Below are 18158 nucleotides of genomic sequence, written 5' to 3'. Positions count from 1 at the left end.
TCACTTTTTATAAAATAAATATAAGTTAAAGGAGAGAAGAGATTTTAAACTGAACTGATTTATTGAAGCAGGAAAAGCTTAATAAATGAAATAAATTATTAAAAAGTGATGTAGATAAAAATTTTTGATTGATATTTATTACAAGAAGTTGTTTCTTTATTGTTTAATAACTACTTCTTTATTAAAATTCCATATTTTCTAATATTATAAATTATTATTCGTTGCTACATAATTTCAAAGTAAACGTCTATGATTATATTGCAAAAGAAGAAGAAAAAATATTTCATAAACATAAGTATAATTTTAGAATGAAAGTGAGACTAATAAAACATCCAAAAATTACCATTATTGTTACACTTCTACAAAACTTATAACATTTTTAGACGGAAAGAAATTTCGAAATATTTTGATTCTCTTCTTATCTAGCATATAATGTATAATTTACTTTGAAATGTGGTTTATTTTGCGATTAAAACATATTTTGCAATAGAAAATCTGACTGAAAATCTAACATTAATATTTAATCTTTTACACCATTTGATGTTTTGATTTCTTGTTGAAGCAATCTTTTAATGTATGTGGGATGGTCTTTTCATTGTCATAATTGGGGAGAATACAGAAAAAAAAATCATATTTAAAAAAATATCATTAAGTGATACAGTATACATTTTCTGGCATACAAAGCAATCTTTTTAACACACAAAAGAGATTTTACTCTTGTGAATGAATACCATGCAAGAATCCTCTTATTTATATGCTAATAATAATAAAAATGTCTTTAAATTGTTAAGGTTGTTCAAAATGCATTATTCCATAAAGCAGACATATAAATAGAATTGTTAATGATAAATGTATATTTGTATGACGGAACCAACCATGTAATGACGGAATTAAGATGTTAGATTTATTTTTCAGAATTTAGCGAAAATATTAAAATTTTACTGACAGAACCCAATACGTTTGATCATAATTTACATGACACGTACATAGCTCTGATAATTCACCTCTATCCAAATTCAAATAAATAACAGTGATCAAAATACTTAATTTAAGGTCACTAACATTATTGTGATAAGATGAAACAAAGTTCTTGACCTGAATGCAATATTACTGACAAGATAACAGCATACTACAATCGGATTTTATGAAAAAAATTTATATTAATAAATGAACTTTGCACCTCAGAAATCCTAAATCCTGACTGATTATATAAAATATACAATTCCTTCTCTCTCTCCAATATTTCCAAAATTTAATAAAAAATCTCAAATGGTTTATATTTTCCTTCTTTGCTCTTTTCTATTACTTTTCAGCCCAAATTTTCACCGGTCAAAAAAAAAAAAAAACGTATGCTCGTCAGATTTGATTATATCATTCAAAATATTTGATTATATCATTCAAAATATTTGATTCAGTTTCTATAACATAGTATTAAATGGAAGAAAAAGAATGAATGGCTAAAATAATTGTTTTCATTACATTAAAAAAATACGTTAAATTTGCGCAATTTATTTAAAGATAGGAATGTAGGTTTCGATACTCTGTGAAAATTTTTGCTTTTAAAATTTAATACTCGAAAATCCATAATTTAATGAGTATATGTAAAGTTATCGAAAATTATTAATATATTTTATTGACATAAAGAGTGGTCATTAGAAGAATAGGCTTCAATTTAAAAAAATGTGCATAGAATTTTTATGAATTAAAGTTAAATATATTAGATTGAGATTTCTCGTTGTAATATAAAACTAAAAATAATAATGTGTTTTGGATGGTTCTTTGCCAAATTGAATAATGTAAATTGTTACACAAAAAAGAAAATAATTGTTGATAGAATTAAGTTAAATGAATTATTATCATGCTACGTTTAAGCTTGGAAGTTTAAATTTTCTTAAATTTTTTTGTAATCATTTGGAATATTTTCTAAAACCTGCAGTATTGTTGTGATTTTGAATTTATCGCCAAAAAATCGAACTTGAAATTTTAATAAATCTCAATGTTTCAAGCCCCTTTGAGTTTGAAGTACACAATTTTAGATTTATGCCTTTTTGTGAAATGATAACCCACAAGAAATTAAAAAAAAAAAACTCATTCCGAACGTAGTCACTTATTTTAATTAGTTTTCCCATGTGTCTGAGGTTAAAAAACAGTTTCCAACTTTAACAGAAATGCATGTTTAAATAATTTGTTCTAAAAATGAGTTCTCATGATATTTCTTTTGTCTGAACTGATAAGACTCTTACTCCTAGTCTTTACAATTCTATTGTAGATGGTACGTATTAAGAGTGGATATTGTCCCATTATCATTTACAGAAACTTTGTACCTTCTGTATTTACATTCAAACAGATTATTCAACAAAATATGAGAAATCATATCAATTTTACTGAAAGATAAGTTAATAAAAATATTTTCGGAATTTTTTTGTTGATAATACATTTTATTGTTTTGCATTTCTTTCCAAAAATTTTCAAATTGTCTTTTAATAAGTTATATAATAGGACACAATTTTTAATGATATAAATTTTCAAAAATGTCTTTACCTAAGACATTTTGAAAACAGTTATATATATATTAAATTCTAAATTATTTATGTTTCAAATGAAAGTTGTATTCAAGATGAAAATTACAATTGGAATTCTACTTATTTCTTTTTTATTTGCATTTTACAAATTCAAAAGTGAAGGGGGGGGGATCTTTAACATATTTAATCTCAAACTTAATTCATTTCGAATATAGTTATATTTATTCTTTTTTTAGATTAAGAATTAAATAGTAATCCTATACATTTAAGTGCAGTTGCAGTCTCTCAAAATTTATTGTTGTATTTTGTGTTTCAAATTTCAGCTAAAAAAAATAAGCCTTAAGTGCAACAACATCATGCAACTTAAGTGCAATAAATGCATTACATATCTAAAAATATATCGTTATAGTTTTTAAAAATTTGTATTTGTAAAAAATATATTTAATTGTATTAATAGTTTATTAATCATAAATCATAACTTATTAATTCTTGGTAGTTTATTGATCATATATAATAGCTGAATAATTTTTGATATTTTAAAAAAATTATGCTGTGGATTTTTAAAAATTTAGACATATTTACTTTTAGAACTAATTATGTAAATTGCAATTCTTCAGAAGTTTCTATTTCTCTCTCTCTCTCTTTTTTTCGAATTACCTGAATAAATAAAATGTTCTTTCTGTGTTGAAGTACTTAAACATACTTTTCCTTTACTTCTGGAAATATTGAAAATATATTTCTGTTATTCAAGGAGAGAAGCAAAATTAATTTTATTATAAAATATTCTATTCAATAATACAATAAAAATACATCAAATTATTTTTTAACCAGATAAAATTGGAAAGGATTGACTTAATTTTTCTATACAAGAACTGAATTAAGAATGTTTTAAAGAGTTCTTTTCCTCTTATGAGAATAATTCGAATAAATTAAGTCTTCTTAGATTGTTAAGCCTGTTAGGTAAAGAAATAATCCAAATAATGTCTACCACAGAAAATAATCGAATTGAGAAAAAAAAATCACTATATTTTGGTCAAGTATGCTTACATACCACTAAAAATACTTGAATCGTAAATATTTATGTAAGTTATAGTAAAAATATTCACACTTATTTCACCATTAAATTATATTTTTACTTCATTAGATAATGTTGAAAAAAAAAATCTTTTAGCCGTTTTAATGTTTACGAAATTATATTTTATATGAATAATTTTGTTAAAATTCTAGTTTCCTATACAATGAATTAAAATTATTTATAATGAGGTTATAAATTATCTTTTCCTGTTTGGAAGAGGCATACGTAGCTAAAACTAATGCACAGAATAAAAAAAATTCGTAAACAGATCTGAGAAAGAGAAGATTTTATCAATCGTTATTTTTTTTGTTTCAATAAAAGCACACACAAACACACAAAATAATAATAAAAACTATTTCTTTTGGCTAACTCCATGTGCGAGTTATTAAACTGAATGCTAAAATCACGAGTGGTTTATTTATTTTCTTGATAATATAAAATAAATTTATTACATTAAAAATATTTAATAATATGAAAAATATTAATGGATTCGAAAATGCATTATTTAACAATCTTTGATGATTTGAAACAATTGTTATTCTTTAACTAGAAAAAATTATTATTTTAATAAAATAGTATGTATAAATTCTACCAGCAGCCCTGAACGCGGTGGAAATCAGGATTTAAAAAAAAAGATTAAAAAATATACGCAATTTACCTGCAGAAAATATTAGAAGATATTTTTCTGAAATTAATATTATCATCAAATAAAAATTACTTGTTTGTATAACTATATGTATAATTTTTTAGGATCAATAAAGCAATGAACTTATCATTTGTACATATCAATAAAATGTACCAGTAGAGCAAATCAATATTATGCATACATATAAAGCAATGCCAAGTAAAATAATGCTTTTAAAATCACACAATTTCTTTTCTGGGTGATTATATTTATCTTTATATTATCATATTCATACTTATCATATTATATTTATCATACCCTTCAATCAACTTCATTCAATTCTTATTATCTATTTATTTACTGAAGAGAATTCTAAAATTTCTTTGTTTCCAATTATCTCTATACACTAGATAATACCTATATATTTTTTAAAGACTTTCTATTTATTTAACATTAAGCAATGCAAACTTTTTCCAGTCTATATACTGTATAAAATTTAAATGAGGTATTAAAATGAAATATAAATTTGTTGACATTTAAAAAACAATGCTGTTTAAAACCATAAAATATTCATTCGAAAACAAATCAGATTAAGCATTTATGAAAGTGGAAGAAGCAGAGAATAAACGATTTAAAAAGCAGAAAGAAAAGAGAAGAGCAGAGAAGAAACGATTTAAAAAGATCGTAGCCGCAAAACTAGTGAAATATTAGTGATAAAACAAAAATTTGTTTTTATTTTACTAAATATGATTCAACAGTTAGAAGTTAATCAAGGAATTTGTCAATTACACAAAAATAGAGCTGCAGAGTAATTCATTTTTGTAAAAAAAAAATCCTTGATTTTATTCAAAAGGACAAAAAAAATTAAGGATTCTCTTTTTAATAATAATTCAGGTAACGTTAACAAACGTCTCAAGCAATGAACATGTTCAAGTTCCCAAATGCTGATCTTATTGCTTTTTTTCACTTGAGAAATTTTAAAAAGAAATGAAATAACTTCTAAAACAAATTTTAATTTACTTTTAACTTTTATCATAATATTAAATAGAAAGAAAAATGTTTGAAACTTAAGCTTCAGTGTGATCAAACTGGTGGGCTGAAAAATCTCAAAATAATTTAAAGAAATAAATTACATCTAAAAAAGCTGTAAGTGGATTTTAGAAATTTTTTTTAAAAAAATTAATCTTTCCCTTAAATCCAATTAACATTTTGCTATTTTGGTCAAAGGTTATGTCATTTTTGCAGCGCTTCCCCGCCTTTCTAAAATAGCACTTTTTTAATCAAAGGTGAAACGAAAGAAGTGTTCTCAATTACACTACACATCGTATTGCAGATTCAATCTCTTTTGAAGTTATCAATTAATTCCATGGAAGAAAAAAATTAATCATATTTGAAAAAGTTTATCAAAAAAATATGCATAATTTCTTTATCTCTCCTACACACTTCAACAGCTATGCCGTTAAATCGAATATTTCAATTTATTACAACAAACTTTTTTTCAATTTATTATTATTTTTTTATTTACTTCAAACCTTTATACACTAGCCACCAACCATACGTGATTCAATCTTCAGAAATGCTGCTATTTTTAGATAAAACTTGTAAAGCCAATTTTTGGCGAAAAATGATTAATTTACTCCACCACACTATGCAATTTATGCAAAAAAGTGATGAAATAAAGTGAGGTTAGCGAATTTGAATATTCAGTGAAAACGAACCTATGAATTGATTTTTGTGCATTTTCTTTTGCACTGAAGCCATGTTGCTTTATTTTATTCAATATTTGATTAAAAATAAAATTAAATAAGAAATTCCATCAGACTCCTTCTTAAATTCGAAGTGCGATATTATCGATTTTCTCTAAAAATAATGGCAACTTCATTTTTTTCTCCCAAGATTTTAATTTTCATAACTATAAAGAAGTTAGAAGGTTTATATTTTGAAGTCTTCTATCAATTTATAATATTTATTATTTCATAATTATTCCAAATTATTACCTTTACTGAAACCTAATTCCCTTGATAATTTTTAGATGTGCGAAAACTTAATTAATTAAGATGTATACAAAATCTATCACTCTAAAATTTTAAGCAAAAAAATGAGCATAGCCCTTTTGTTATTTTCTACCCATTTTTCTAAACAGTTTGTAACTAAATTCAAGTAAGAAACAACAAATCTAGTTTTATCTCAACCATAAAACGGTTTATTGAAATATCTGTACCGGTGAGGCACTGTTCTTTTAGGAATAAATGTGAAAATATGTGAAGTGGCATGGCCTTTAAAGCTTATCAAAATTACAGGTTCCGATAAAAACTGGACAGTTATGATTTGAAATATAAAGTAATTTCTTGATGACAAGCTTGAAATCGCGTGTACTCATAAACCAGTTATTTTAACGAGGAAATAAAAAGAGTGAGAAGATCGAGGTTAATGTTAGGTCTCCTGTACAATTACTGTACAGCAAATATTATCTTCTCTTATTATTTAAAATTATAGCCTTCACACATAAAATGAGTAAAAAGGATAAATTTATGCCACAGATGATTAAGAGAAAAATTTATTAATACAGCGTGAGGACAAAATTAATTTAAATTGTTTTTAGTTGTACGACAGGTGAACTAACCTGTTGGTAATGGGGAAATTTATTTAAAAGGGAAATTTGTTATCATTTGTACTTTGCGATTTGCAATTGTACATCATTTATGCATTGCGATTTCTCATTCAGCATCATTTGTACATTGCGAATTGCCATTGTACATCATTTGTACATAGCGGTTTGTTATTTTACATAATTTGTTCTTAGCGATATGCCATTGTTTTAGTTTTAGTTATAGTTATATTAACGTCCCGTTTGAAGTAGGGATTGCAATACCGGACCAAAATTTCAATACCGGTATTCGGTATTTTTAAAATCTTAATACCGGGATACCGGTTTTAATACCGGTATTAAAAATTTTAGAAAAAGAAAGAAAACACAGGTGTTTTTTTTGTTTTATTTACCAGTTTTGTTATAGAGTGTAAATGTCACAAAAAATAATTTATAACTTATAAATTATAACAGTATATAATTACAAAAAAGTAAAGAAACATCTTATTTATTTAAATCACAAAAAAAGTGTAAATATCACTATTCAGTCTGTGGCACTATTACAAAGTTTTGAAATGTGATCTTAAAAAACATAATGCATCCATTGTACTGTCATTAAGCTTGAAAAGTAATTTTGTGTAAAAATTACCAGCTGTCGTAAACGCTCTTTCGGCATCTACGCTAGTTGGTAGTACTGTTAGCAATGCGCGATATATTTCCAAGTATTTATCTCTAAATCCCTTATCTTCAAATAAAATAAATCGATTTCTCGTCGGATGATTTTGGATATAGCTGATTTCTGTATTGTATTTTGGTTCGTTTAAATTTTTTTTATTTATCGCTAATTCTAATTTTTGTTCAAGACACAATTCCTTTTCACTATCGATAGTAGTGACATCATAATCTTCGATAATTGAACCGAATTCTTCTGAATGTGAATAGGTTTGTGGGTAAAAAATTTTAAGAAAATTTACTATAAACTTAATCAGATTTGAATTATTTTCTTTTCTTCTTTTTCATTTTCATTTTTAAAATCCTTATAATTATGTAAATACCAAAAGACATTTTCTATTTCGGTATGCCTATCTTCTGTGCGATTTTTCAATGTAATATATAATTCTTCAGGTAGTGATGTGTGCTGTTCTTTCAATGACTGCAACGTGAAATTTATTGTTGCATTAGCTGTTTATAAATTAGAATCTCTCCGACATAATGCCTCAATCGTCAGTTTTATTGGAAGTAGAGCTGATATAGTTCTGGATATTAAGTCGAATTCACTATCTGAAAAATTAATTTACAGGTTTAAGTCGATTATTGCTTTTGGATTGGATTTCTCAGTTTCAAAAATCGTTCCATCATTAGGAGCAAACTGTTCCAACGTGTTTTAGAATCTATTAACATATATTCTGTTTTATTTTCAGTTAGTATATATTTTAGTAATGTGTCATTTTTTATAGGGGAACGTTTAAATATCTGAACAATTTTTCGAACTTCCTATAAATTATAGGAAGCATTTCTTGATAGGTTAATATTTCATCCTCATTAGAAATATCTTCTTCAACAATTACATTGTCATTATCTTCATTGTCAATATCACTCTCACTCTTACACTTTTCAAAGTTGGAATCCGAAATTTCTATATCCACAGTATTTGGATTCTTCTGTTCTTTATTTTTTTGCTATAATACATCTATAACTCCTAAACTTTTTTCATAATTGTTGCTCCATCAGTCGTTATGGTTACAATATTTTCTTTCAGGGATAATCCATGTTTCGCTAATATAGATTTAAGCAATTAATTAAGCCATTAATTAGCTAATTAATTTCGCCCGTTAGGGAGACTTGAAAACAAAAACGTTTACTATTTTGCTATGTTTCGCGATATCTGAACAGATAGTGGAGACAATTTTAAAAATTTCTAGTAAATACCGAAAAACCGGTATTTAAACTTGTGAATACCGGTATTACGAAATTGTACAAATGGCTCGAAATACCGGTATTCGGTATCCCGGTATACCGGTATTGCAATCCCTAGTTTGAAGCAACACTAGGGCTGTTTTGGAACGAATCTCGTAATTTTGAACCGTAGTCAGATGACGAGGACGACACCTGAGCTGGCTCCCCCTCTCCACACCACACCACAACAGCGGGAGGACGTTTGGTCAGGACGGATTTAACGTACAACAGACCCCCTTACACGACGGTTTTTCGGTGGAATCGGGTCTCGGACCTGAAACCCTCCGGCTCCGAAGCCGAGACCTTACCACCAGGCCACCGCGGCCTCGATATGCCATTGTACATCAATTGGACATAATGATTTGTCATTGTACATCATTTGTACATAGCGGTTGTTATTGTACATCATTTGTTCTTAACGATATGCCATTGTACATCAATTGGACATCGCGATTTGCCATTGTACACCATTTGTACATTATGCAGTATATTGCGAATACACCACTCTCAAAAATCAGAGGAAATAGGCTTACTGAAATTTTTTCGTGTATACCCTAATAAAGACCAGCAGACCCCCACCAGCATAAAAATTATAAATTTTTGAAAAGGTCACAGTAATATGTAATCACGATTACGCAAATTTTTTATTACCCTTCAAATTGGAGCTCGCGGCAAGGCGAAAGGTTACAACTAGGGATTGCAATACCGGTATAGGATACCGAATACCGGTATTTCGAGCCATTTGTACAATTTCGTAATACCGGTATTCACAAGTTTAAATACCGGTTTTTCGGTATTTACTAGAAATTTTTAAAATTGTCTCCACTATCTGTTCAGATATCGCGAAACATAGCAAAATAGTAAACGTTTTTGTTTTCAAGTCTCCCTAACGGGCGAAATTAATTAGCTAATTAATGGCTTAATTAATTGTTTAAATCTATATTAGCGAAACATGGATTATCCCTGAAAGAAAATATTGTAACCATAACGACTGATGGAGCAACAATTATGAAAAAAGTTTAGGAGTTATAGATGTATTATAGCAAAAAAATAAAGAACAGAAGAATCCAAATACTGTGGATATAGAAATTTCGGATTCCAACTTTGAAAAGTGTAAGAGTGAGAGTGATATTGACAATGAAGATAATGACAATGTAATTGTTGAAGAAGATATTTCTAATGAGGATGAAATATTAACCTATCAAGAAATGCTTCCTATAATTTATAGGAAGTTCGAAAAATTGTTCAGATATTTAAACGTTCCCCTATAAAAAATGACACATTACTAAAATATATACTAACTGAAAATAAAACAGAATATATGTTAATAGATTCTAAAACACGTTGGAACAGTTTGCTCCTAATGATGGAACGATTTTTGAAACTGAGAAATCCAATCCAAAAGCAATAATCGACTTAAACCTGTAAATTAATTTTTCAGATAGTGAATTCGACTTAATATCCAGAACTATATCAGCTCTACTTCCAATAAAACTGACGATTGAGGCATTATGTCGGAGAGATTCTAATTTATAAACAGCTAATGCAACAATAAATTTCACGTTGCAGTCATTGAAAGAACAGCACACATCACTACCTGAAGAATTATATATTACATTGAAAAATCGCACAGAAGATAGGCATACCGAAATAGAAAATGTCTTTTGGTATTTACATAATTATAAGGATTTTAAAAATGAAAATGAAAAAGAAGAAAAGAAAATAATTCAAATCTGATTAAGTTTATAGTAAATTTTCTTAAAATTTTTTACCCACAAACCTATTCACATTCAGAAGAATTCGGTTCAATTATCGAAGATTATGATGTCACTACTATCGATAGTGAAAAGGAATTGTGTCTTGAACAAAAATTAGAATTAGCGATAAATAAAAAAAATTTAAACGAACCAAAATACAATACAGAAATCAGCTATATCCAAAATCATCCGACGAGAAATCGATTTATTTTATTTGAAGATAAGGGATTTAGAGATAAATACTTGGAAATATATCGCGCATTGCTAACAGTACCACCAACTAGCGTAGATGCCGAAAGAGCGTTTACGACAGCTGGTAATTTTTACACAAAATTACTTTTCAAGCTTAATGACAGTACAATGGATGCATTATGTTTTTTAAGATCACATTTCAAAACTTTGTAATAGTGCCACAGACTGAATAGTGATATTTACACTTTTTTTGTGATTTAAATAAATAAGATGTTTCTTTACTTTTTTGTAATTATATACTGTTATAATTTATAAGTTATAAATTATTTTTTGTGACATTTACACTCTATAACAAAACTGGTAAATAAAACAAAAAAAACACCTGTGTTTTCTTTCTTTTTCTAAAATTTTTAATACCGGTATTAAAACCGGTATCCCGGTATTAAGATTTTAAAAATACCGAATACCGGTATTGAAATTTTGGTCCGGTATTGCAATCCCTAGTTACAACATAAACGAAGTGTTTCCTACTTCCCGTCCCTTGAGTAGAATGTTAGAGTTGCCATTGACTTTTCTGGGTTATTATTATAGTGAACAAACCTTAATAAGCATTAAGCATATCGTATTTTTAATTGATTAAAATTTTTTTGATGCAGATCTATAATTAAGATACCAGGATCACATGCAAAATTGCATTTGTCTAAATCTTTGAGTTTTTAAGTTATTGTATTTACATACATTTGAATATGCAGGCCAACGGTCGGTCAGAACGCTCTATTTTGCCGGAATAGTTTAAGTCTATTTAATCCACTAACCTGGGCGAAATTTATAATTAATTATAATATTTTCAAAGTGGAACAAAATCACAATTCTTTTTGTTATTTTTTTATTTTTAGTTAATTTATTATAGATTTATAGCCTTATTGCTGTATTTGTATAAACTTTGTAAAATGATTTACAAAGTTTATTAAGGGAAGAATTTGTAATTTGCCTTATATCTTAAGATCAATTTCCTATGTAAACATAAACATTCCTTATTTCTTATCTTACAGACAAGGGCTGACGAACAAACAACAATCTATTTGTGTTCAGCACTTGAATGCATAAAATCAGTTTAAAAATTCCTGACATTCAAATATGTGTTGGCTTGTCTTTTATAAATAGGTCAAGATCAACTATGATACGAAATCAGACATCAGTTTTATGCAAACAGATCTTTAATAATGAACTAACAAGCCTTTCCTATATGAAAGATCAAGTTACGCCAATTCATTACGAAATTTGAAATTCAAGAAAACAAAAGAGTAAAATGAATCCGCTAATAATATACTCAATATCAGTGATGTTTGATGCAGAATAAATGTATGCATAAATATCCTTAGAAAATTTTATTTGTACGAATTTAGATATCTGAGATTTGTTAGTAGCTATCTACAAATAAAATAATTTAAACATTTATTTATATATAGTGACTTTCCTGGAGTTATATAAAATAAATCTGAAATCAGTAATAAAAAATTAACAAATAATTACTGAAGTAAAAAATTCCTTAAAAAAGAAACCAGAAAAATCATTAAATCAGATTCCTATTTTATTTTTTATACTCAGAAATAAGTTCTTTAGTGAGCAAAAATTATTGATTTTTTTGATTCTGATGAAGTATAAGAAGAAATCGTTTGTCACGTTATTTAAAAGTGTAAAATTTCTTTCAGAATTCTGTTACTAAGTTCTGGCAGCTTTGTTCTTGTGTTCTTATTCATGATACATTATAATGTTCGGGTTGAAACGTTGACTCGATGTTAAAGTAAATGTTTGTGTATGAGAGAATGCAAATTTTGATTTAACTCTGCTGTTCTGTTTGCAGATGTGCCATTGTGCTCTCTAAAATTATACATTAGATCCTTTACAGATCGTATGCCTTGATTTTTTTATTTTTGACTAAGAATCTACTCCATTATGAATTTGTGTCTTTAGAAAATAATTAAAGTTTTATCACAAAATCAATATTTTAATTTCAAATTCGGATGCTTTATTTGATATATACAGTTCACCAGTCACAAAAGGAAGTAATTGTTCTTCCACTGTAACTTTTTATATGGAGAAAAAAGCTTTGATTAAATTTCTAAGCATTTTTCTCAAATTTCTCGAATATCAGTTAACTTATAGGATATACTAACTCAATAAATTGATTTATTATAATAGCGAATAATTTGTAGGAATTTATTTTTATCCCTTCTAGTTAAATTAGTGATTTGCAATAGAAGTGCTGTTAAGAGAAAGCAATAATGCGTCATATTGATCCAATTGATATATTGATAAGATTTGAGAAAAATTGTAGAAAATATATAAATACAAGAAAGTCCTTCTCTCCATTAACAAAATTCGTTCAACAACATTATTTCTTAAAGATCACTAATAAAGCCACAAAATATCTATAGATGACAATGTTCCCATCAGCCGTTAAGAACCGTTTTGAGTCAAATGAACCCAAAATGGTTTTGATTGATCGTTTTTGTCATTAACAAAATTCGTTCAACATCATTATTTCCTTACCGTCATTAAAAAAGTTAGAAAATATCTATAATATAAAGTGATGATATTATTTCCAAGCAGCAGCTCAGAACAGTTACACGTCAAATTGATCCAAATAGAAGAACAGGGTTAAACATGAAGAAATTTGAGAAAAAATTTCGTTGTTTTATATTATGCTAGTCAGTTTGCTTTGTTTAAATTTATGAATTGAATTAAAAATTTAACATAGAATAAACAGAACAAAACTCTGAAGAGACCATTGTGGAAGATATTGGAATGAAATGAACTGAAATTTAAACTAATATTGTTTAGTTTTACTATAAATGTGCGATTGCCTGATTGTGTTGTTTTTAATATGGTTACGTTAATGTGGTTTAACTTTGAAATTGCATAAAATTTTGAATGATATTCCAATAAATTATATTTTTGGAAATTCATTTTGTCGATTAAATCATCATAATTGATTTCTTTTTAATATTAAGACACTGACATAAAATAAATGATAAAAAAGTATCATTCAAAAAAGGGAATATTATTTTTATTCAATCAGATGGTATTTAGATGCTTATTAATACATTTTTTGCAGAATTTTCCTTTATTTAATAAACAAATAAATGATGTAAAATATATGATTGTGACAAAAATGAGCTGTAGGTATGATTAATCAATGAACTATCTTTCTTTTTTGTTTGTGATAGGCAGAGAGAGGAGCTAGTAAATCGGAAAAAGAGGAGGATGTGCCCACACGTGGCAAATGGGGTAAAAGTATTCAAAGTCTCCTGCTGTGCATTTCTATGTCGGTGGGCTTAGGGAATGTGTGGAGATTTCCTAACGTCGCATACAACAATGGAGGAGGTCAGCCTATAAAAATTTATAAGAATTGAAAAAAAAAATTTAGCATTAAAGATTTACATAAAATATTAAATTTTATAATATGCAAATGGGAGATCTTATTGTCTTCTGCCAATTTCAAAATTTTCATTCCTTACTATTTGTTCAAAAATACAAACTGAAATATTTCCAGGTGCCTTCCTGATACCTTATCTCCTCTTATTGGTGATAATTGGGAGACCCTTGTATTATTTAGAACTCATTCTAGGACAATTTTCCAGCCAAGGCCCAATCAAATTATGGCGAGTTGTTCCTGCTTTCAAAGGTACAATCACAGCCTACAATCAATTTTTATTCACTTTTTAAAGAATTCAACGTTAAAGTTTTTATTCATATTATATATGAGTGCTATTTTGCATTAGATGAGTTCTAGTCTTTTGAGTGCAGATTTTCGGAAACAGGTGTTACAGGATGGGAAAAATCAAAGTGGCTTTTTATTTTTTCTATAAAAATGTGCAAAGTAGCTCTACAGTGCTTATTTGCACAGTGCTTTTCCTATTTTCAGCAGTGAGTCATGCGTTTTTATCTCAGTTTACAATAACATAAAAGAACTCAGGAGAATTACTTCAATGAATATTACCAGTAAAAAGAAGAATTTCACCAAATAATCTTACGTGCATTCATTTACTTTATGGATTGGAAAAAAAGTTTCTGAAGACTAAATGGCCGGAATACGATTTTGTTCAAAATTTCAAAACGATTTAATATACAAAAGAGGTGAAATAATTATACTTTATCATAAAGGTACAAGATTTTCATCTGCACTTTCTGTATTTTTTAAAGTTATTTTTGACACAAAATAACGCTATCGAATATAATGTAACTTTTTATAATCAATAAAATAAAGAAGAAGTGTAAATTTACATTTAATTCAAACTATCGCTTATCTTCAGCAGTAGAATTTATTGATTATATATATCAAAATAATAACTTAAACTTTCTAAATTCTATTACTTGTTCTAAATAGATGAGAATTTTTTTGCACAGAAAAACGCCTTATGCCATCATATTTAAAAGAATTTAAAAATACAATATAAGATAAAAGCATTGGAATGCAGGTAATAATTACTCAAATTCTTAATTTTTTTAAAAATTATGTTGCGACTCGCATTTTGTGATGTGTTAGATTGGATACAAGATTGTATTCAAGGAATGATTAGAAAATGATATTTTTCTAAAATATATATCAATAACTCATACAAGAAAATGTATTTAAATATCTGCATGAAATCAAAGACGTGTCTAAAACCACATAGTGATAACTCAATTAAATATGAGGTACAATTACAACAAAATAACGACTTCAAATAATTCTCTTGAAATTAAAGGATTCTGAGAATTTTATTGAATGTTTCTGATAATATTTAAATGGTGATAAGTAAAAATGATATAAAATCATTACGTTTTAATGCCATTACGTTTCATTTTCTAAAAATAAACAAAACTTATTCTCATCAGTAATAATTTAGCGAGCATTAACTTTGGTGAACAGGCTGGTCGCCAAAGGTGGCTAGTATAAGAAATAATTTTAAAGAAATCGGCTAAACTTCGATTTTAAATGAATTTTGAATTTTACAATCAAACTTTTAATATCGTCATATACCATTTTAAAAGTGAGTATTACTAGAGTATTATAAAAAAAGTTTGCAGTTTTATTTCAATTTGAAATTTATTTTATTTCAATTTCAGAACCAGAAAGAAATGAAAATATCATTTTTTAAAATGTAGTTAAAGAAGAATGTTCAAAAGTATTTTATGTTTTTATAAATATTTTTTCCGAAATTAAAATATATTCTGTAAAATATTCTGGAAAATTAATTTTTTATTCAAAAAAAAATGGTTCATCATGCTTGGAAATAACTTTTTTGGGTTATTTTTTAGAAAAGAATTTTTCTCGTTCAAAACAAGAAAATTATTGCCATTTTTTAAAAATAATACTTTTACTAAAATATTCTTATTTTACATTGCTGTTCCATTATATATGTAGTAAATTATATCTCATAATAAAAAAATACACAAAAAGCAAATTAAGAATTTAAAAATTTGAAAAACATATTAAGAACCCTCCATATTAAGAAAGTAGCTTTGGAATTAAGAAATTCCAGAGCCTGAACCAAGAAACTAAAATTAAGGAAAACGTTTCAATGAATTTTGGAAAACTTTTTAAAATAGAAAGATTTTTTCATAACAAAAAGAATGATAAAATATTACAGTGACTAGACCAGTGAGCATGAGGAAACTCAATTTTTCTTCAATGATTCTTAAATGTTTGCCTTTAAATAATTTTACGTAATTCATCATTTCAGGAAAAAAAGCCGATTCAGAAAATATTTGGTCTGGCAAAGCATTTTTTTTTCAAATAAAATTATGATGAAGAAAAGGATATTTGAAATTCTGAAAGCTGTAGACCGTTTTAAAAATATGTAGAAACTGAATTCAAAAATGTAATAATAAACTGACGGCAACTGTTCAGTTTGTAGTTTTAGCAAGGAATGCATAATAGGAAGGAAGATGGCATAATATAAAGAAACGTATAGAAAAAAAGCTATCTGTTCAGTAATTTTTAAAAAAATTTGATTATAACCACTTTGATAATCAAGGACGAGCGGTTTTCATAAGAATTTCGGAAAAAGAAAATGCTTCAGAAAATTAAAAACTGATAGTTCATGGAGAACTGCTTTATTGCTTAGTTTTTCTGTTTTTATTCTTTTTCCTTGTCAGATAATTTGTTCAACCAATGGAAGTTTATTTTTTAAAATTTTTTAACGAATGTAATAGTTTTGAACATAAAAAAAATCAAATTTCATGACATATTAAATATTTACTTTCGGAGATTTCACTTTTTATTTTTTTCAGTTTTATATGAAATATTTTAAGAAAATTCTAAAAAAAGTCAAATTACTAAAATATAATTATAATTATGAAAATTCTTTTAGAGTTATTTCATTTTATAAAGTAATGCTAACTATAAACCTTTTAAAAAAATTAAAGCAAACTATCAGTTAAAATTTTTTTATATCACTTCTTTCATTATATAAAGGGAAATAAGTGATAATATCTATTTGAAATCTCTAAATGAAAGTTAAAGTTGAAGTATAAAAACTTTTTTTTTTATATTTGCCTTCATTTGCCTTATCATTGCTTTACATTGCCTTCATATTTTCATCATATATTTGCCTTCATTATATTTGCCTTCATATATATACCTTCATTATCATTGCCTTCATTCAAATTATGTTATGTCTTAAAAATTAATTATTTATATGGATTTTTTTATTTCAATTAGGTATTGGTTATGCACAGGTTCTTTCCGTTTCTTTTGTGGTGGTGTTTTATAATTATCTGATGGCTCTCAGTATATTTTATATATATTCATCAATGAGAACTTGTTTGCCATGGACAGAGTGCAACTATCCAAATCTTACAACAAATTCATCGGTAATGTTTCTTTATCTGCAAATAAATCACAGTTTTTCTCAATATGTGACAATTTCTAGAATAATAACTTAATTAATAATTAGCTTCAAATATAATTTCTATAGTTTTCTTTATGTTTCCAACACGTTTGATTTATATTTTATTTCGTGATTATGAATTATAAATGTATTCTTAAAATCATTTCAGCTTTAATAATTATTTGCAATTTTAAATTTGATATTCGAGTTGTTTATAATGCATATTTTGTTTTTAGAATATGACTCCTGCTGAATACTTTTGGAGGTAAATGAATTGAAATATTTTTTTATACATATCTTTCTTTATAAATATTTGTTTTAAAATAAACTTGCAGGAATGTAAAATTGGAGAGATACAACGAATGAAGGTTAAGTTTGCATAAAGTATAATTTATTTATTCTTAATTCTTAAAAATTAGAAAGACTGATTTGAAAATAACTCACCAGTTATGATATCGATAAATTACAGATATACGTACTGAATATATTGAAAAAAGAAATACAATTATTTTATTTTTCATCTTTCTAAACCTGAGTTTGAAAATAAATTTGGGAATGTTTATGTA

General features: G+C 26.6%; 1 protein-coding gene across 1 annotated transcript in view; it reads left to right on the top strand.

Annotated features, from left to right (window-relative positions):
• LOC129967090 (sodium-dependent nutrient amino acid transporter 1-like) overlaps positions 1-18158 on the top strand; it is a 47881-nt gene that overhangs the window by 12020 nt on the left and 17703 nt on the right. The window contains exons 3-6 of the mRNA XM_056081758.1: positions 13945-14101; positions 14271-14402; positions 17424-17575; positions 17829-17857. Of these exons, the coding sequence (XP_055937733.1) occupies positions 13945-14101; positions 14271-14402; positions 17424-17575; positions 17829-17857 (470 nt within the window). The remainder of the gene's footprint in view (positions 1-13944; positions 14102-14270; positions 14403-17423; positions 17576-17828; positions 17858-18158) is intronic.

This window comes from Argiope bruennichi, chromosome 4, assembly GCF_947563725.1.
Source record: "Argiope bruennichi chromosome 4, qqArgBrue1.1, whole genome shotgun sequence".
Lineage (NCBI taxonomy): Eukaryota > Metazoa > Arthropoda > Arachnida > Araneae > Araneidae > Argiope > Argiope bruennichi.
This window is presented reverse-complemented; position numbering and strand designations above follow the sequence as displayed.